The sequence below is a fragment of the Perca fluviatilis genome, chromosome 9, assembly GCF_010015445.1.
Source record: "Perca fluviatilis chromosome 9, GENO_Pfluv_1.0, whole genome shotgun sequence".
Taxonomy (NCBI): domain Eukaryota; kingdom Metazoa; phylum Chordata; class Actinopteri; order Perciformes; family Percidae; genus Perca; species Perca fluviatilis.
Window position 1 is genome coordinate 7,853,364 of NC_053120.1, and position 20,645 is coordinate 7,874,008.

Here is a 20,645-nt window from a genome sequence, read left to right on the forward strand (position 1 = left end):
GAAAAACTCTCCTCTAAAAACTTTCCACTACAACCTCCACCTAGCTCCTTTCTTTTTTTTTTTATAATAGGACACTTAGGTGAACATGGCTGCTTACTATACAGTCAACTTCACACCTTTGTAATTTCAGGAAAATTGGGCTAAACTTTGCAAGCCACTGCCTCACTGAATCACAGAAACTCACTGCACACGTGCACACGTGTTCACTTTATTCTTGGACCAATCTGTGCTTTGCTGAATGATCCTTATGTATTTCACATCTACGCCGCTGACTGCTGATGGCCCAAGTTACCATCTAAGGTATGTATTCTCTAGCAGCAACATCAGATATAATCCTGCAAATAAGAGCGTGTAATTACAAACAGGTTCGTTGACGGATGTCTAAGTGCTTAGCTAAATAGCCGGAGAAATCTGAGCAAACGCAGAAAGAGCTGGTACACGATGTTCAGCTTCTGTTGGTTCAAACTGAGCAGCTGAATCCCTCCAGAATCTGTATCACGTACGTAACACCTTATTTAATTGCATCTAAGGGGAGCTTTCACTAGAGTCATCCATTAAGCTGAGGTCAGTATTGTGAACATGCAGCTAAATTGGTATCTGGTGTTATGTCATGAACTATTCACCATGCTACCGTATGTATTCAGTCAGATATAGAGACACCCACACACATTTTGTACTTGCAGATACAGACTTGCACTCACTGACCCGTCAATGTGTGAACAGTTCACCTTCACTGCACAAATGTAATAATAATATTTATTTTATTAATTAAATGACTCCATGTAATGTGACTGGGTGATGAACCAACAGAGGATTATCACCTGACTCTGCACCTCTACGGAGCTTTTCTTCCTCTTTTAGCTGATAGTTTTGGTTTCATTGCACTATTTACTGTATGGCTCAGTTTCAGCACTCTTATCAACCCCATATTTAGCAGCAGCAGGAAGTTTTTTTTGTTTTTGCAAACAAGCTCTGATAAACCTAATGTAGCATACACTATACCTGCCTAGCACCAAACGGCAGACAGAGAAAGTCAGAGACTAGCTGGTGAAGAAAGTAGAACATCTAGCAGCTAAAGAGACAGATATTGTAAATTGCTTTCTTTCCCAGAGTCAGATGTCTGTGTATGAAGTAAGGAGATGGAGTCTGGACGTGGTTAACCTACATTAGCATAAAAACTAGACGCAGGGGAAAACAGCTACTCTGGCTACGTCCAATGTAAAGCTAGGTTAAACATGTCCTGACTAGGGTTGGGTACCGTTCACATTTTTATCGGTACCGGCACCTGAAATTCGGTTCCGGTACCCAGCGGTACCTTTTTGTCGGTACTTTCTCTCTGTAATTACAAAAAATAATTTCAGTTGTAAAAATGATTCCAAACCTATTTATCCTATTTACTTAGAACATTATGTTATTTAATTTGAATATTTTACACTCTAAAGAAATTAAACAAACATAAAAAATAAACCCCCTCCCTCTCTCCTCCCAAACCCGTCCCTACAACCTATTAAATTGAATAATTATTCATTTCTTACTCACTGTAATTTTTATTCTTGTATTTGTATATTATTCTTTTTTAGAATAATTATCCTGTTTTATTTTCATCATGACCGTTTTTAATTGCTCTTTAATGTTTCATGTAAAGCACTTTGAATTGCCTTGTTGCTGAAAGGTGCTGTAGAAATAAAGTTGCCTTGCCTTACAACCTCAGCCTGTCAGTCAGTCACCAGGGCACAGCAACCACTGTTGTGCCTGCTTGTCTCAGAGGAAGTGTAAAGTCAACAGCACGTCGACCGCTTTCGCCTCGCCATTAATATCACATCGCTTGAAAAATTGTAACCACACTTGAAACCACTTTATTGGCATGGCCGTGACTCACTGTGACTTCAACAAAAATGCAGAGCCAACGTAGTTTGCTCAAGTTTACTTCGTCCGCACCTCTGTGTGTGTGTGTGTGTGTGTGTGTGTGTGTGTGTCGGAGCTCCGGTCTCTGTCAATATGCAGAGAGGACAGATAAGCTTGCGCTTGCACTTGGTACCATTTGATTTAATGTGAATCGGTCCTCAGTAGTACCGACGTAATTCTGTTGGTACCCAAAAAACTACCAAGTTCGGTACCCAACCCTAGTCCTGACTCAAGCTCTATTATTAAATCTACAATTGATTGGTTTCTTTTGGCCATTTGCAGGAAGTAGAAACATCACTTTTTAAGTTGATATGGTAAACTTGTTAGAAAACGCTTGTTTACACACCCCGCTGTTACTGAGCAACCCAATCATTCATTTGGAGTCATGTTTCTGACCATGTGGCAGAAGTCCAATATTCACTACTACAGTAGCTCAGTTCTTAGTCTTAGCTCAGTTGTTTTGGTCTCCACACCAACTTGTGAATATATGGCTCTTTAGCAGCTAAATGCTCCACTATGTTCACCAGCTAGTTGCTAACTTTGCCTTTCTGCTGTACCATGGGTTTTTAGAGCATTTTCACTAAAACCAGCTGCCTGCTGCATCCAAAAACAACGCTAGGAACGCGGTGAGAGTGAATTAGAACAGTAAAGTTGTGGGCCGAACAGCTAAAATAATGACCTGAAACTGAAACTCACTAATCTCGATGTCGATCTTCTTTATTTCACTTTCGAAAAGAAAGCAATTCTGCGCCTTTCCCAAACAATATTAGTTCTCCTTTTATTTAGCTTTACAAGGTAAAGTAAGGCCAGAGTAAGAGACCAGATAAAACTCTGTGACCTCTGGCTTCGCCCAAGAATTAATACTACCAAGGACGGCTCAGGGTTGGGATCAAGTTCTATTTGATGCCTCATAAACTCCTGTTCGGTACAGGTTAAGCTATTCAACCTTGACTTTAAACCGACATCCAACATTGTTGTGGAACAAACAACTCCTCACAGTGCATCTGTTTACTCTATTTTTTCCACAACACCACCTTATACAGACTTTTGTTTTTCCAGCTTAGGCCTCCTGTGTCCCGGCTGCCGCAGCACAGCAAGCAGGCTTTAGGGGATACAGGCCTCTATTTGTTTTGTAATTTGTCCTGCTGGAAGGGACCATTTAAGCCATGGTCCCCGCAGAGTTTATAACTGTTAACTGCTGGTCTAGGGCTTTAGAGTGTTGTTCATTTGCTGAAGGACAAAGGTAAAGTGAGTTAAAGAATGAAATACACACACACACACACACACACACACACACACTTCCCTCAGCCCCCGCCTGCTGGTGGCAAGCTGCTACGCTTTCATCTCACACTCATAAATAAGTCTGAATATCAATGATGAGATTTATGAAATGTCATATACTCTGCCAACGAGCCCTCTCTCCTGTCTAGTGGAACATTTTCAACAGAGAAGTCTGCCACCATCAAATTCTTGTTCAGTTAAAGGGGACCCCATGTGTGCTCCTGACCCCACAGTTGAGGAACAAAAATAATATTTGTTGTCTGTGCATCAAGTAACTATATAGCCTGAGTAGCTTTCCTGCTACTGCTAGTTAGCTTCACATGTACTTTTACACGTGAGGTCTGACATTGCCCTTAACTTTTCTCAAGGCTAACCCTGTTTTCATGTTCAGTTTCCCTTCACGTATGACACAGCTGATGAGTAAATGAATGATGATGGACCATGTTGACAGGACAAAAAGATGCTGCTGCTAATGGAAGTGCCGATGTCAACTGCAGGAACAGAACACTTCCGAGAGGGAGGAAGGACTGAGGCTGGCATGTGAGTTTCCCACATTCAGAGAGGGGTGTTAAAGGGAGGACAAGCTGGGGAGGATTGCAGTGGAGGTCCAGATACCAGCCACGTGGGGCAAGCTTGTGTTAAAAAAACTGTTTCTTAATTTGTCCATGCTTTCTGTGGGATGATGCACTGACATTTTTATGATACAGATGCATCAAGTGTAGACTGAAGAGTAGGCAACTCAAAACAAGAACTAGACATCTTCCCATGACGGCACATCCCTCTGGCTCCCTCTAGTGGAATACATATGTTAAGCCCACTCTGTTTGCATGTGTATTGATTGACTTGTTCATTAGGCCACCAAGGACCACCAAAAAGGAGTACAACAACAATCATTTAGCATTTTTAAAATGTTTTAAAGGGGTGTAGTGATTGTTGTTTGGGGTTTTGGCAGATTTGCCTGTGTTGCCCGTAAAATTGTGTGACTTGCAAAATGGTCAGTTAGTACCGTTTGGGCGGTCTTCGCGCCTACCAGCTTTTTTCCCTGGTTTGCGCTCATTTTCTGCTTGCGGGGAGTGCAGGCCCTGGCCTGTCAGAGCACGCGGGTTGTTTCCACCAGAACGGTCTTTGTTGGTGCTGTGGCTGCCGTGGCTTCGCTTGGGGCCCGGCGCAACACAGCACCCCTCGTCCAGCTTACCGGCGGGCGGAGCGCTTGCAACATTTCACTCATTTTTTTCTTAAGCAATTAGTAGGCTTAAAGCAACACCAAAGATTCTTTTGTACCTTAAAATAATGTTTCCAAAATCGTTTCAGTGGTTCATCAACTCGTAACAGGGTGAACGGCACTTCATGCATTCGCTTTGTGGCCCTCTACCGGCTATAACCGCACTATGCAAGTTTGCCAGATCGGGTAGCGGATCTGTAGTTCGAATGAGACGGTAGATAATGGTAACAGTAACGGTAATGTACAATTCCGCTTCCACCTGTAGGGGGACCGAAGATTAAAAGTGCTTTGGTGTTGCTTTAAAGGCCGGGAGACACAGGGCCGATAATCGGCCGTTGGACAGTCAGGTCAGTAACTCGAGTCTGTTCGGTGTGTCCCGTGCCGTCGTCAGTCTCGGGGGCTGTCGGCGTTCATTTTGGCCGACCTGACATGTTCAGTCGGCGGCAGGGCAGTCGGGACTCACCTGGAAATGGCGAGCGGAATGAGCGTGACTAGAGTCTCTCAAAATCTGACGAAAATCTTTTAAACTGACCTTTGTTGAGCTGAAATGAAGACAGATTCAGCAACTGCACGGTCTATTTCTCGCTTAAAATGTTCTCAGAAACATGTTTCAGTGAACTATTTTAGTACAATATGAGATCGTATTCTGCACGGCTGCCATGACAGTCTGGCTTTGAATTTCCGGAGAAATCAAACCCATGTGACGCGTTCGTCCAATCAGCTGCCGGTTTTCATTTCTTGGGCAACAATACAGAGTAGCGCCGCCTGCTGCTATGGAGATGTATTACGTTTCTCAAGTCGGTGTCGCCTTAGTGTGTCCCGAGGCAGTTTTTTGGACCTTGGGGACCCGACTGATTATCTCGACTGGCTTTTCTGTCGTGGTGTGTCCCGGCCTTAAGCCTTCTAGAAATAAATGTGACGTCTCTGAGTTTCTCTGTTCATTTTTGTAATTATTTAAACTTTTTTGCTGTTAATGTTCCACATTCTGTAAGAAGGGATTTGCAATTTATGCAAAAATACTTAACAGATGTTCAATTACCAATGATATATACATCATTTATGGTTCATATTTGTTATTTACCCCTGTGAGATCACATTTATGATCATATGATCATTTTCGTTTTTTATGAGAAAACAAAGAAATTCAATTATAAAAAGGTAAAAAAAATATAAACAAGATTGAAAACCTACATTTAAAGACACTTGGGTCCAGTACACCTCATATGTAATAGTTACAGTCAGGTCCATAAATATTGGGACATCGACACAATTCTAATCTTTTTGGCTCTATACACCACCACAATGGATTTGAAATGAAACGAACAAGATGTGCTTTAACTGCAGACTTTCAGCTTTAATTTGAGGATATTTACATCCAAATCAGGTGAACGGTGTAGGAATTACAACAGTTTGTATATGTGCCTCCCACTTTTTAAGGGACCAAAAGTAATGGGACAGATTAACAATCATAAATCAAACTTTCACTTTTTAATACTTGGTTGCAAATCCTTTGCAGTCAATTACAGCCTGAAGTCTGGAACGCATAGACATCACCAGACGCTGGGTTTCATCCCTGGTGATGCTCTGCCAGGCCTCTACTGCAACGGTCTTCAGTTCCTGCTTGTTCTTGGGGCATTTTCCCTTCAGTTTTGTCTTCAGCAAGTGAAATGCACGCTCTATCGGATTCAGGTCAGGTGATTGACTTCATGTATAACATATGATTTGTTTGGCAAACTCTAATCTGGCCTTCCTGTTTTTGAGGCTCACCAATGGTTTACATCTTGTGGTGAACCCTCTGTATTCACTCTGGTGAAGTCTCCCCAAATTAAAGCTGAAAGTCTGCAGTTAAAGCACATCTTGTTTGTTTCATTTCAAATCCATTGTGGTGGTGTATAGAGCCAAAAAGATTAGAATTGTGTCGATGTCCCAATATTTATGGACCTGACTGTATGTGTAGTAGGGGGGGTGTACCGTGTACAGTCAATGAAAATAAGTTATTTGTTGTGTTCTTCACAGAAATGAAGAACACAACCAATGAGGTTGAGTTAGAAGAAATAATAAACAGAATCATTTTTCTTTTAGCAAACATTGAAAACGGGTCCCACAGACCCAAACACCACACAAGGGTTAAATTAGGAAACTTCTTTAACTTGAATGTAATTTAGTTTGGCAAAATGTACTTATTTAACACCGATGCATTGAGCATAACGGCATGGTTTGTTACAGGGGTAAAACATCTTTATCATCTATACTTACCATACTAAAGTATTGTTTTGGTATAATTATCATAATTGGCACATAATGCCAATAATAAATTAAAAAAAAAACTTGTGTAAAGAAGAAAAAGGGGAGGAGGGCTTCTATACTATAAAGGGTCAGGCTATAGGATGGTGGTTGTGTAACAGAGAGGTCTGGAGTCCAAGGGTTCCCATGAATCAGAAATGTTATCATGTTTCAGTGGTTGCCAAGGCTATACTGTAAGCCTGCATGACGGGTGGAGACAAGATATAATCTCTATAGTAAATCACACAGACACACCTTTCAACACACAAAATGTTTCAAAAGAGCAACCTCGACTCTGCCTTGGCTCAAGCCCTTTTACTTAAAAAGTATTTATTCAAAATTCTACCTTGAGGTTGAGTATAGCAAGAAGTTAAAGTGATGTTCAACCACATGATTTGAATTTTTCAAATAGGGTACATATTTGTTCATCTCCGAAGGTTTTCAATTGAAAATGAACAAAAATAAAACGCCTGGAGATTCCCTTTCACTTGGCTCAGTATTCCAAGAAGCAACCCAGAGTATTTTTAGTAAGGCAGACTGTTTATGAAACCTGAAGACCCCAAAGTAAACCTCACATTCCACAGTGTTCATGTAATCTCAATCAGTCTCTTTTTCAATCTTTTCTTGCTTTTTTCTGGGCTCCAAAAAGAGAAGGATTATGTAACTATGCAATTATGAATGTGTTGGAAAACTTCTGGCTTTAAGACCTGAGCAGTGATGGAAGAAATACTGAGAGGTTTTACTTAAGTAAGAAGTAGAAGTAGAAGTACAAAAGTATTAGCAGTCCAAAAATGTACTTCAAGCCTCAAAAGTTAAAATAGGCTATTTATCAAGCAAAATGACCCACTTCAGAATAATATATAATTTCACAATTATTATCATTGATGCATTCATGTAACAGTTTTCAAGTTTCAGCTGTTAAATGTAGGGCTAATTTTAACTACTTTATATACTGCTGGGTAGCTAAATCTATACTTGTATATAATAATGTATGTGTTGATTATGTTATGTATTGATAAGAAAAAAATAATTGCGTGTAACTAGATGTCAGATATATGTAGTGGAGTAAAAAGTACAATATTTTCCTCTGAAATAAAGTAGAAGTATATAGCCTACAATGCTAATACTCATATACAAGCATTTTAAAATTGTATTTGAGTACAGTACTTGAGTACTCTGTTTCATTCCACCACTGTATCTGAGAAACATAAAATATGACACTTTGCTAAATATTTCATAATTGTCACGATGACGGCAGCGGTTAATCATTTATTACAATTTTATTAAAACAAATATACATATCAGTGTAACAGGACATGACATACGAGGCTTTTATATAACAAGATTTCACACATATAACACTTTTTAGATGTTTTTTTTAAGGCTGATTCCAATATTTAAATACAAATGTTGTCTGTTTGGGGGCAAAAAAACCTACAACCTAAATAAAGGACTTGGCATTTTTTAGGCTACAGAGCTCTATTCACTCTGTGTGCAATTGTCACTGTTTGTAAATATACCTTAAATGCATATCTTTTTTAATCAAATATATATATATATATATTATTGCTTCTTATATTTTATTATATTGTCTTTTTATTTACTGGTTTTCTTTCATTGCCTCTTAGAATTGTTATTATATATATTTTTTACTTTATTGTGTCCCTTACATTTTCTCCTTACTGTTTTTCAAATGAAGCCTCCCAGTATAAGCATTTTTACATATCTGTACAATAACCGGCTTTGATCAAACACTAATGTTGGGAGATAAGATTGAACTGTTAAATGCTTACAATTAAATGTGAAATGTTGTGGTTTTTAAATACTAATAAATGTGTACAGCTGAGTTTGGTGTGTGGCTAGACAGAAATATGTGTGAGATGGGTGGGGTTCTGCTGGGGGGGATCTAAAACCCTGGTTACGGCCCTGCCTCCATCCATGCGCAGTTATCGGAAAGCAAAAAAACAACAAAAAATATAATAATTTCGATATTAAAAGTGGTTTAAGAACTGGTGTAAAGGTTGTTCAAACTTTTCCACGGCGCTGATCTCAGTATATGGATATAAGGCATGTATTTGTCACCAGTCAGTGATTTATCGCCCAGTCACGCGTCACACCCACCCAACACACACACACACACACACACACACACACACACACACACACACACACACACACACACACCACTGTTTGTGTTCAGTATAAATGAGAAGTGGTGGACCTCTGGGTTCAACCACTGCCCCTGCCCTTTGTGGTGTCTCTGTTTCTAGGGGATTTTTTCGGACTTTTGCGTCTTTTTACGTTTCGCTTTCACTTTTCCACACGTTAAGTGCGTGCGAGCAGAACGTGCCTCAGTCGTTGCGGGACCATCAGGTAATGTAACTAACAACGTTAGCTAATAGGCCTGAAACACACACACACACACACGGACTGTATTATCATGTAGCTTTATCTACGGTGCTTTGCGTAGTTCACACCATTGACACCAGCTTGTGTGTGCTATTTAAAGATGGTCGCGTGCACTGGCTGGGGGCTTATTTCCGGGTGTCCGACCGTGTGAAAACTGCCACTATCTAGCTAGTCAGAGACTATAGCCTACAACACACACAAAAAAAACCATTTTGTGTCAACTTTATTAAATGCTTTCCGATTTTGTGAAACTGGCAGGTTAAAAAAAAGTTCAATACCGGAATCGTGTTTTGAATCACCCGGTATAAACTCACAAAAAATGCTGAATTCCCTTCAAATATATCTTAAACCTAGTGGTTAAACAGTGGTGCTGGTGGGTGTAACATCACAGTGTCTTGGATGATCATCCAGGTGACCTCAATGCCAGTAGTAGGCTATAGATAATGTGCAAATAGATAATTCAAATGATTTTGGGGCAAAATTGTGTCAAAATCACCACATAGGCTACATTTAATTGGTACATAGACACAAGGGTGGGGAAGCTTTATGGATATGTATTGAATAATTTTTTTTCTAAAAGCATATTTCAGTTTTCTTTTTTTCTATAGGTAGAGATATGTATGAGGGTTTCACAGGTTACACCTTACTTGCAACAAAACTTTGCAGATAATTTAGCTTTTTGCCTTTTATATTATGTTAACAATAAATATGGAGGGATGGAGAAGGAGATCACATGCAACCATAGTAAATAGGTGAACAATCATTTATCCCTTAATCCATTAGTTTTAAGGATTGTAAAGCCTCTCTTTCCTGGTGGGTGTTGTCAATTGTGTATGATGACAAATGTATTTAGGTTACAGTTTGTTTCATTTAGACCTAATTAGTCCTAAAATGTATTTTACAAAATGGACTTATATACCGATTTCCTCATTACAGGAAAACCGTACATCATCAGTCATGGCCGCCATCAGCAGCTCAAACACCGGTTTTGCCTTGGAGCTGCTCCGCACTCTGAGCCAAGCAAATCCCACCGGGAACATCTTCGTCTCCCCGCTGAGCATCAGCTCGGCCCTGGCTATGGTTTACCTGGGGGCTGAAGGAGACACTGCTGCTCAGATGGCACAGGTCAGCACACTGTCTCTCTGTTACATGCACCTCCGCCTCCACTTCTAGCCCAGTTATGAAAAGTAATAAACATTACGAAATGCAGTCAACCGGGGCTGTTTCCATTAAACATTTTGTGAGATGGCTGTAGGCTAAGGTGTGTATTGTATGCAAAGACTGAAGGTGTGTCTTCAGACAGGCAAAGTCTTATGACACCTGTACTTTGACCGCGATAAGCACCTCTGAAATGAGTAACGTACTGTTTGCTTAAAAGCAGAAGGTTATAAAACCTGGAAGTTGAACAAAGAGTTGCTGTTTCAGTTCATACAACCTGTTTGCTACTGAAGTACAGTACATCCCTTGTTATTTGTATTTTATTTTGATTAATGACCTCTGTAGTGGAATTGTGTTCCCTTTAGCCAAAATGGCAAACCTTCATCTGCAGTGGTTCAGCAGGTTGATGATGAATGACGACTCAATACTCAAAACATTAGCAAACACAGCATTCATCTGTTGCTATAACAGCCTCCACTCCTCTGGGAAGTCTTTCCACCAGACTTTAAAACCTGGCCGCAAAGTTGTGATCCTATTTACAAGAGCATGAGTGAGTTTGGCCGCTGATGTAGGGCGATTAGGCCTGGCTCCTAGTCCACATTATAGCCCATCCCGAAGGTGTGGGATGGGGTTGAGGTCGGGGCTCCATGCACGCCAGTCAAGTTATTTCACACCAAATTAGGAAAATAATTTCTTTATATTCCTGGTTTTGTACAGGGAGGAAAAGAAAGAGCCTTCCCTAAACTGTTGACACAAAGTTGGAATTATATACTTTAGCATTAAGCTTTCCCTTATTTAAAACTAAGTGATCTAGCTCATACCATTAAAAAAAAAACAGCGCTAGATCCAAAGTACACACAAGTATAGGGGCATGCCTGTCTGCATACATTTGGCCTTATAGTGTATAATATGTAGAGCATGCACATACATTTAGGGACCGTTCGGTATTTATGGAATGGACCACCGGAGGAAAATAGAGGAGGGTCATGTGTTTTTATTCTTTGTTGACAGGAGGGTCATCCAATTATTATTTTTTTGTCTACAGGGGAGGGTCTACCAACTTTTGTATTCATGAGAAGAGCAAAATTTCAAAGTGGCTTGTTTGGTGCATATTTATCCATGTAGCTCTCTCAGTCTCGGCCCCTATCGCGAGCAGATGGGTCCCTCCCTATTTAGTCGGCCAGACCTGTAGCTTAGAGACCGTGGGATTTCCCAAACTGAATAAATTCCGCTCGCACATATAAACACAAAACTGCTTTGCTAGCTCAATCATGTTGTAACTGTTGTCTGCTGAAAAAATAATTTTTAAATATTGTGTTGCCACTCTCCACTAACCACATCTTTTAAATTTCTAGCAGAAGTCTTACAAGCTGTAAAGGTATCATAGCTCATAGAATAGTATAATATTCTTACTTTTCACTACCTGCAACAAGTTTTTAATCCCAAAATAAAGTGTGTTGTTCCAAACGTGCACACAGGCCCTCTCATTCACCTCTGGTGAAGACGTCCACACAGACTTCCAGACACTGAACGCTGACATCAACTCGCCATCTGCATCATACATCCTCAAACTAGCCAACCGTCTCTACGGAGAAACTTCCGCCAACTTCCTCCCGGTGAGTTTTTGGTGTTCACTCATCACAGAAGACCCTATTATTGAATCAATAACTTTATAATGACTGAATTCATAAGACGTTATCCACTCTCTGCAGCAATTCCTCAACGCCACGCAGAAGCATTACCAGGCAGACCTGAAGGCTGTTGATTTCATCGGGGCTTCAGAGGCCTGCAGAGTGGAGATCAACAGCTGGGTCGAGCAGCAGACAGAAAGTGAGTAATCCTGATTGGACCAGCGACCATTTGATAGGGTCTTCTGTGAATCAGTGTTAAACGGTTGCTTTGTCTGTGTATTCCCCTTCAGATAAGATCAAAGATCTCCTGAAGCCAGGAACAGTCGGCCCTATGACAAGATTGGCTCTGGTTAATGCTATCTACTTCAAGGGCAACTGGATGAATCGCTTTGATGTGGCAAACACCAAAGAGATGACCTTTAAAGTCAACCAGGTGAAGCTTGCAGCATAAAGACATGAACACTAGATACAGGAAACCATTTAACAAATGAGGAAAACTAAACTAAATTCAGACTTTCTAACGTGTTCGGATCATCTTTGATTTTTGTTTCTTGCACGTCAGAATGAGGCCAAGCCGGTCCAGATGATGTACCAGATGAAGAAGCTGCCCTACAACTACATTCCTGAGCTCGGTCTGCAGATCCTGGAGCTGCCGTACGTGGATGAGGAGCTCAGCATGTTCATCCTGCTGCCTGAGGAGTCCGCGGACGGCTCTGATCCTCTGCTGAAGGTACACAGCCCAGAAGCAACGAACTAGGCTTGCAAAGGAATGTAATAGAAGCTGCTGTGATGCATACATTATGATCCATTTGCACTATTGGAAAAGTATAGAATCCATGTAACTAATACGCAGAATCTGAAATGACCCATGATTTTTGCAAAAGAGATCTTGATCTCAGTGTGTGTGTGTGTGTGTGTGTGTGTGTGTGTGTGTGTGTGTGTGTGTGTGTGTGTGTGTGTGTGTGTGTGTGTGTGTGTGTGTGTGTGTGTGTGTGTGTGTGTGTGTGTGTGTGTGTGTGTGTGTGTGTGTGTGTGTGTTCCAGCTGGAGACTGAGCTAACGAGGGAGAAGCTGGACGAATGGACCAACAGGGAAAACATGGACGTCCACTCAGAAGTCCTGGTTCACCTGCCCAAGTTCAAGCTGGAGGAAGACTACGAGCTGAACGACGCTCTGTCCAAACTGGGCATGACAGACGTGTTCTGTGGGGCGAAGGCCGATTTGTCCGGCATGAACGGCGAACGAGGACTCTTCCTGTCTACGGTGGCCCACAAGGCCTTTGTGGAGGTGAACGAGGAGGGGACGGAGGCGGCTGCAGCCACAGCAGGCATGGTAGCATTCTGTATGTTGAGGGAGGAACACTTCACAGCGGACCACCCCTTCCTCTTCTTCATCAGGCACAATAAGACCAAGTCCATCCTCTTCCTCGGCCGGTTGTCGTCTCCTCAGTAGACAGAACCGGCAGAGGAAGATGTTGGGCCAATTCAAATAAAAAAATTTGCAAAATCCTTAAAATGAAAGCTTAATTTTCTGTGATGTTTTGCCAGTTGAAGAACTGCATTCTTTGTTTGCATTTGCACTGAAATCATAGGTGTAGCTATTGGAATTTCAGTGTTTTTGGTTGAATTAATGTGTTATAATAGTGAATTGAATCTAATTGAAATAAAACAAAAGACGTTTGGGTTTTAAAGTGACTACATTGTTAAAATGGAGACAATCAGAGTTTTTATAGGGACTTTTTCTTCAGTTGACAGTAGTTCTAATGAAATGTGTTCACGGTGAGATATGTGGATTATCCAGAGGAAGTTGGTCAGTTTCTTGAAAAACAAATGGAGCACATTCACAGCAGTGAAAAACAAGGTGGAAGGAAAAAAGAAAAACAAATGTATTTGTGATTTGGCTAAACTGATGATTTTTGTTGTTAACAGAATGAACACCACATCAAAACTTAAAATTGATTCATAGTTTCTCAATCTTAATAAAAATAGTACTAAGATTTGTATATTTAAACAAACTGACCTATTGGATGATGTTCCCGGTGTGATCAAAATCGAGCGTTTGTTAACAAAGCACAAAAAGTTGCTTTCATATCTTATTTTTTTTTTTTGAGCTGCTGTTCTCTTAAGGGGCGTCCCTCAGAAATTAAGAGTTACTAACTGCTGACCTTTATAGGTGAGAACAGGTCATTGCACCAGCCAGAGCAAAGTGTAAAAAGGCCACATTTCCGGAACAGAAATCTGAGCCTTATTTCATTTTGTTGACATGTTATAGTTAAAGGTTTTTAGAAAAAGGAAAAACCAATTTTAGCCATGTTTTGAGGAATAAAATGTTTAAATCCGGCTATGAATGATATATGAACAATGCTCTCTGTAAAAAATATTCTGAATATAAATATGAATGAAACTGAAAGGTTTGGTGTATGTAAGTACAAGTGGAGATGTATGGCTCATGAGAAAATAAACTAATTCTGAGATGTGTTTATAACATTTCATAGGCCTTTTTTACCAAGATAGTTTTGTCTGAATTTGGTAGTGCATGTAGGTGTTTTAAAAGTAGCAATACCATAGTGCAAAAACCATAGAAATAGATTTTCTGTTACAAGTAAAAAGCTGCATTCTAAATGTTACTTGATTATAAGTACAAAAGTAAAAGTAGCCTACCTTTTATGCAGAATGGCCCATTCCAGATTAATATTATATCATTGGATTATAAATAGTGATTAATTACAAGCATAAGGTAGATCTAATGTAAACTGGTGTAGTAGTATAGAATAATAGATCATAATTAATTAGTTGATTGTATTATAAAGACTATAGGCCATAATAATCTGAATCAGGATTAAAGTTATCAAATATATAGTGGAGTCAAAAGTACAAGATTTGCCTCTGATATGGATAGGAATAAAAGTATAGAGTATCGTAAAATGGACATACTCAAGTAATGTACAAGTACCTCAAAATTGTCATAGCCTACAGTAATCAAATAAATGTACTATTTAATGTATATGTTGCTGACAGACAATGAAGTTGTGTACAGTCAACAACTGTTGTTAGTATGAGCAGATAAAAAAACTGCAAGTCTTGCGGTCTTGCAGCGTGAAAGAAAAACCGGAAAGCGTATATTCATATAAAAGTAAAAGTAAAAATCCTATCAAAAAAATCTAAATACTGTAAGAAAAATAGTAGTATGAAAAACATGTATGTTTAATATCTTTCCACGTTGAGAATAATTCCAGCGCTTCAGGGTGTCTATTTGAGGCACGAAAACGACCCGGCTGTTCATCAATACAACTTTATTTTGACGGTTATAACCGGAATCCGTGTTCTAACAGTCTATGATTCTATCTGGCTCTCTAGTTTGCTGAACATGTAGCTAGTTTACAGCTAACGGGTGAGAAGCAACTACTTACCGTTATTTGTTAAGCTCGGATTTAACGTTGTTTTACTGCTCTAGAAGGGAAGCATACTTCTAATGTATTAGAAGTTATACAATTTACTTGCGACAGAGTTGTCACATTCATTTTTAGTTAGTTTATGTGGCGTCATTAGTATAACACTCGCTGAAAGGAATGAATGTGACAGCGGTTACCTGCTAGCATAGCTAACATCAACTTTGGCTAATACCGTTAGCTAGCTTGTCTGGCTGGCATTTGCACAACACGGTTCTGTACAGTGGTCACCTCTAATGAGCAGGTAACAACAAACAAGGTGGCCTTGGGATTTCGGCTACGTCACCCGAAAATAGAGGTAAGCTAGTTAACCAACGGTAAGTTAGCTATAGTTACCGTTAGTTAACTATATAGGGTTTCTAATGTGAGTTTGGCTTGATCAGAATCATCTTTATTGGTCAAGTAACGTTATGTTGGCACATACAAGGAGTTTGATTTTTGAATTGCTCATATACCTGACGTTAAACAGAAAACAATCACTACCACACGCATAAAATGTCTATATACAAGTTAAGTGTTTCTGTAAGTTGTGAACAATATAAAGTTTGCTGTCTAAGGCTCTTTTCAATTGATCTCTGTTTTTTTTGTTTGATAGCTAATCAAACATCTTGCTTGGGGCTTGTAAAAAAATATATGTATATCCTCTGCACTCAACTGTTGCATGACGTAGCATTTACCTGACCCAATGCACCCAACTGTAGACATTATCAGGGAGCCATCAGTGCCATATTACCTGCTCCTTTGTGAAAACGAAATATAACCTCACTATCATATTCAAACACTCCTATCTTGTTTTGTTTGTATTATACTTGTGACCCATTAAATCTTTTTGTGTTTTGCTTTGTCTAGATGAGCTGTCAGGGTGATCACACCCCTCCATTGAGGGTGTTGGTGACCGGAGGATCCGGCTTGGTGGGCAGGGCTATACAGCATGTGGTCAAAGAGGAGAGGGGAGCCAAGGAAGGGGAAGAATGGATATTTCTCTCCTCCAAAGATGCCAACCTCACGTGAGAGCATACTTTCTCTAGCTACTGCAAACATGCAAACACATGTATTTGGTGCTACTAATGCACACGGAGACTGTCTCTGCACCTTCAGCATTCTGTGTTATTGTGGCATCTCCTCAGGAACGTGGAGGAGACACGGGCAGTGTTTGAAAAATATCGGCCGACCCACGTCATTCATCTGGCTGCTATGGTTGGGGGGCTTTTCAAGAACATGAAGTACAACCTGGACTTTTGGGTATGAGAAAGTCACGCTTCTGCTATCACTGCTAATTGTGTGTGCTTTTATCTTTTTTTTTAATTATTAGTTTTTATCTTGTTTTTATTAATTGGACTGACTGACACCAACGTAATTTCGTTGTGTTCATACAATGAAAATAAAGTATCTTGAATCTAATAAATTAGCACATATGTTTGAAAAGGTTGTTGGATATGTGTTAAAACTGAGAAGACTTTGTTGGGTTATAGAATAATGAATGCTGTATCTGTCCCCTCCAGAGAAACAATGTCTACATCAACGATAACGTGCTGCAGGCAGCACATGAAGTTGGCGCGGTCAAGGTTGTTTCCTGCCTGTCCACCTGCATCTTTCCTGATAAAACCACCTACCCTATCAACGAGACCATGGTAAAAGGCCCCTATATGTGCTCTTAGCTGGCAAGTATCAGCACATTTGTAAATGGCAACTAACTTTACTTTACATCTTTGCACAAGATCCATAACGGACCACCTCATGAGTCGAACTTCGGCTATGCCTATGCAAAGAGAATGATTGATGTTCACAACAGGTGGGAACTCCGTTGTTGGTTTTGCATGTTTAGTAAATTTACACTGTCACATAGAATAAGAATTGTCTGTAAAACTGTTTGTATGTTTCACAGGGCGTATTTCCAGCAGCATGGGAGTTGCTATACAGCTGTGATTCCCACTAATGTGTTTGGTCCCCATGACAACTTCAGCATTGAGGACGGTCATGTGCTGCCAGGCCTAATTCACAAAGCTTACATTGCTCAAAGTAAGTATATTAATGCTCTTATTTTTTTTTTTTTCCAATTTAAAATGTCTACCTTACTGTGATCTTAATTGAGTAATAAGACTAGAACTACACATCACTCCTATCAGAGGAGACTTTCGGTGTCTTAACCCTTCGGGTCCCAGTGCCCAGAAGGACAACACAAGGATTATGTACTTCCGTTTACTTTGTTGAGAATTGCTCTCTAAAACCGGTTTCTTTTAAAGTAAGTAAGTAAAGTTTATTTCTAGAACACATTTAAACACAGTTTAAGCTGACCAAAATGCTGTACAAACAAGAACTAAGGTGCTGTATTAACCCTTGTTTAGAGAGCAATTCTCAACAAAGTAAATGGAAGTACATAATCCTTGTGTTGTCCTTCGGGTCACTGGGACCCAAAGGACAACACAAGGGTTAAAGTGTCTGCAAACCTTATTTCGTTTACTAAATTGTGTTGTTACCATTTATTTCATGACTGTGACTGAAGAACAATATTTAATATGAGATTAGTAACAGCGTTGATGCCAATCCCATGTATTGAACTCGTAGGGCATAGTTGGGGATACATGAAGTTATATAAATTGTGTACTCATTTGTGTTTATGATTAGAGGAGGGGAAGCCCCTGGTGGTCTGGGGCTCCGGCACTCCCAGAAGACAGTTCATCTACTCTTTAGACCTGGCTCGTCTCTTCCTGTGGGTCTTGAGAGAGTATTCAGAGGTCGATCCAATCATTCTCTCTGGTAAGTCCTTATACACAGCATATCGATAGTGACAGGTGAATTCAATCCGTAGTAAAACCTGTGTTGTGTCTGCTGGTTCCAGTTGGAGAGGAGGATGAAGTGTCCATCAAAGAAGCTGCAGAAGCAGTTGTGCAAGCACTGGACTTTAAAGGAGAAGTGGTGGTATCCTTGTGATCATGCTAAGTTAATCAATGTCATCACAGCAAGTTTTTAGAGGTTTACAATATACAGTCCATGTTCAAGATATGAGGCGACTCAACACGGTGAACCTTCCCCTTGAATCCGATTTCTAACCATCAGTTCCACGTAGTTTCCTTGACCTTTGACCTCCAGTTTGATACCAGTAAAGCAGACGGCCAGTTCAAAAAGACAGCCAGCAATGCAAAGCTGCACCGCTACCTGCCGGACTTCACCTTCACACCCTTCAAACAAGGTGGGACTGACTAATTGTGTGTGCGTGTGATGGCGAGATGAAGCAATAAAGATTTCCAGCAAAGAAATTTACTATTTAATGTATATTTAGAAAAATCTATTTCCACTTAATCCATTTATATCAATATAGTGTGTATTTTCTGAGGTTATAATGATCGTATAACATAACTGTATAATTAACAGATTGCCTTGAGAGGAATGTGGCTATCAAACGTGTGTAAATGAATCCTTTTGGTCATAATATAATAATGACAGGCCAGGAGGGCCAATTTAAGTATTCTAAAACTGGAAAGTGGCGGTGGTTTAACTGGACAGAGGGCAGTGAATGTGCTCGCGAAGATCATAGGTGTATAATAAAACCATGTAGATTCAAACCACTTCCCAAAACCAGTCATGGACGGGCAGCGAGGCTTCGCATGTCATCAATAAAGGTGTGTGTGTGTGTGTGTGTGTGTGTGTGTGTGTGTGTGTGTGTGTGTGTGTGTGTGTGTGTGTGTGTGTGTGTGTGTGTGTGTGTGTGTGTGTGTGTGTGTGTGTGTGTGTGTGTGTGTGTGTGTGTGTGTGTGTGTGTGTGTGTGTGTGTGTGTGTGTGTGTGTGTGTATATACTTGGTAAAAATGAAAAGAAGTATGTTCTGACTACATCTGCTGCCTGTCTTCACTTATTCTTCTTTTTTTAACTAACAGCTTTAAAGGAAACCTGTGAATGGTTTGTTGCCAACTATGACGCAGCCAGGAAGTGAACGCTCTGCCAATCAATTTGGTACAAAGTCTGTCGATCATTGACCCGCTCTGTTGGAAGAGGAGAAGAAAACAAGGTGGCTCATGTGCAAAGGTAGATGGATGTGACTGAATTGTGTGTTCTCAGTGAGCTAGACTAAATATACTCAGCAAAAAAAAAGAAACGCCCTGTCACTTTCAACTGCTTTTATATTTTAAACAAACTTAACATATGCAAATATTTGTATGCACATTAAAAGATCGAACAACTAAGACATAAACTGAACAATTTTCACAGACAGGTGACTGACAGAAATGGAATAATGTCCCTGAGCAAATTGGGGGGGGGTCAAAATCAAAAGTAGCCCTCAGTATCTGGTGTGGCCACCAGCTGCATTAAGTACTGCAGTGCATCTCCTCCTCATGCACTGCACCAGACTAGCCAGTTCTTTCTTTTTTTAAGATTATTTTTGGGGGGCTTTTCCCTTTATTTTGAAAGTGGATATAGATGAAAGGGGGGAGAGATATGGGGGACGACACGCAGCAAAGGGCAGCAGGTCGGATTCAAACCCTGCGCCGCTGCAGGACTCAGCCGACATGGTAGCGAACACTCTTACTGGGTGAGCTAGAGGTCGCCCCAGACTGGCCAGTTCTTGCGGTTGTTGACGATCAGCTGTGCTTCCTGTCTCCCTGTAGCCCTGTCTTAGGCGTCTCACAGTAGGGACATTGCAATGTATTGCCCTGGCCACATCTGCTGTCCACATGCCTCAGGCACGTTCACGCAGATTAGCAGGGACCCTGGGCATCTTTCTGTTGGTGTATTTCAGAGTCAGTAGAAGTCTCTTTACTTTCCTAATTTTCTTATAACTGACCTTAATTGCCTACCACCTGCAAGCTGTTATTGGCTTTTCAACCGCTCAACAGGTGCATGTTCATTAGTTGTTTAGTTCATCGAACAAGCATGGAAAACATTGTTTAAACCCTTTACAATGTAGATCTCTAAAGTTATGATTTTTACAAAAGTATCTTTAAAATAGTGTCCTGAAAAAGGGGCGTTTCTTTTTTTTGCTGAGTTTCTCACTTAGAATTCATCTGCAACACTTCTCTTAATAGAAAAGTATAAAACAATTTGTCTACTGACCTGTATGTAGAATGTTGTTCATTATGGCAGTGTTAATTATAAGTAAAGTTAATTGGGGGTTCAATCTGTCAGGATTAGTCTTTTTCAGCATTCATCACTTACCTCTTGAAGGGTTTTTAAGTTCTTGATTCACTGTATTTATTGAACAAAACTGTTATGTGCTGTTTGAATAGTGGATTGGATGTTTTCTTATTCAGTATATTTGCACTGAGCAAATTAAATGTTTTAATAATGTCTTAGTAATGTCTTAAGTTTGTCTTA

The 20,645-nt window shown here is 40.2% G+C and overlaps 2 protein-coding genes across 3 annotated transcripts; both read left to right on the plus strand.

Moving 5' to 3' along the window:
• Window positions 1-8,850: 8,850 nt before the first annotated feature.
• LOC120565646 (leukocyte elastase inhibitor-like) lies at window positions 8,851-14,365 on the plus strand. Its single transcript, XM_039811558.1, has 7 exons — window positions 8,851-9,064; window positions 10,037-10,225; window positions 11,737-11,874; window positions 11,971-12,088; window positions 12,180-12,322; window positions 12,452-12,619; window positions 12,933-14,365. Exons 1-7 carry the CDS (start codon window positions 8,897-8,899, stop codon window positions 13,338-13,340), a joined length of 1,332 nt encoding a protein of 443 aa, XP_039667492.1. The 5' UTR covers window positions 8,851-8,896; the 3' UTR covers window positions 13,341-14,365.
• An 862-nt stretch (window positions 14,366-15,227) lies between these two features.
• LOC120565295 (GDP-L-fucose synthase-like) lies at window positions 15,228-20,623 on the plus strand. 2 transcript variants are annotated; one of them, XM_039810958.1, is made up of 10 exons: window positions 15,228-15,634; window positions 16,186-16,343; window positions 16,464-16,578; window positions 16,839-16,967; window positions 17,055-17,128; window positions 17,222-17,355; window positions 17,962-18,093; window positions 18,176-18,255; window positions 18,427-18,526; window positions 19,211-20,623. In XM_039810958.1, the coding sequence occupies exons 2-10, from the start codon at window positions 16,186-16,188 to the stop codon at window positions 19,264-19,266; spliced, it is 978 nt and encodes a 325-aa protein (XP_039666892.1). In that variant the 5' UTR covers window positions 15,228-15,634; the 3' UTR covers window positions 19,267-20,623. The 2 variants fall into 2 exon arrangements, with proteins under 2 accessions (XP_039666892.1, XP_039666893.1); XM_039810959.1 differs by having other exon boundaries at window positions 15,242-15,278.
• The last annotated feature ends 22 nt before the right edge of the window (window positions 20,624-20,645 follow it).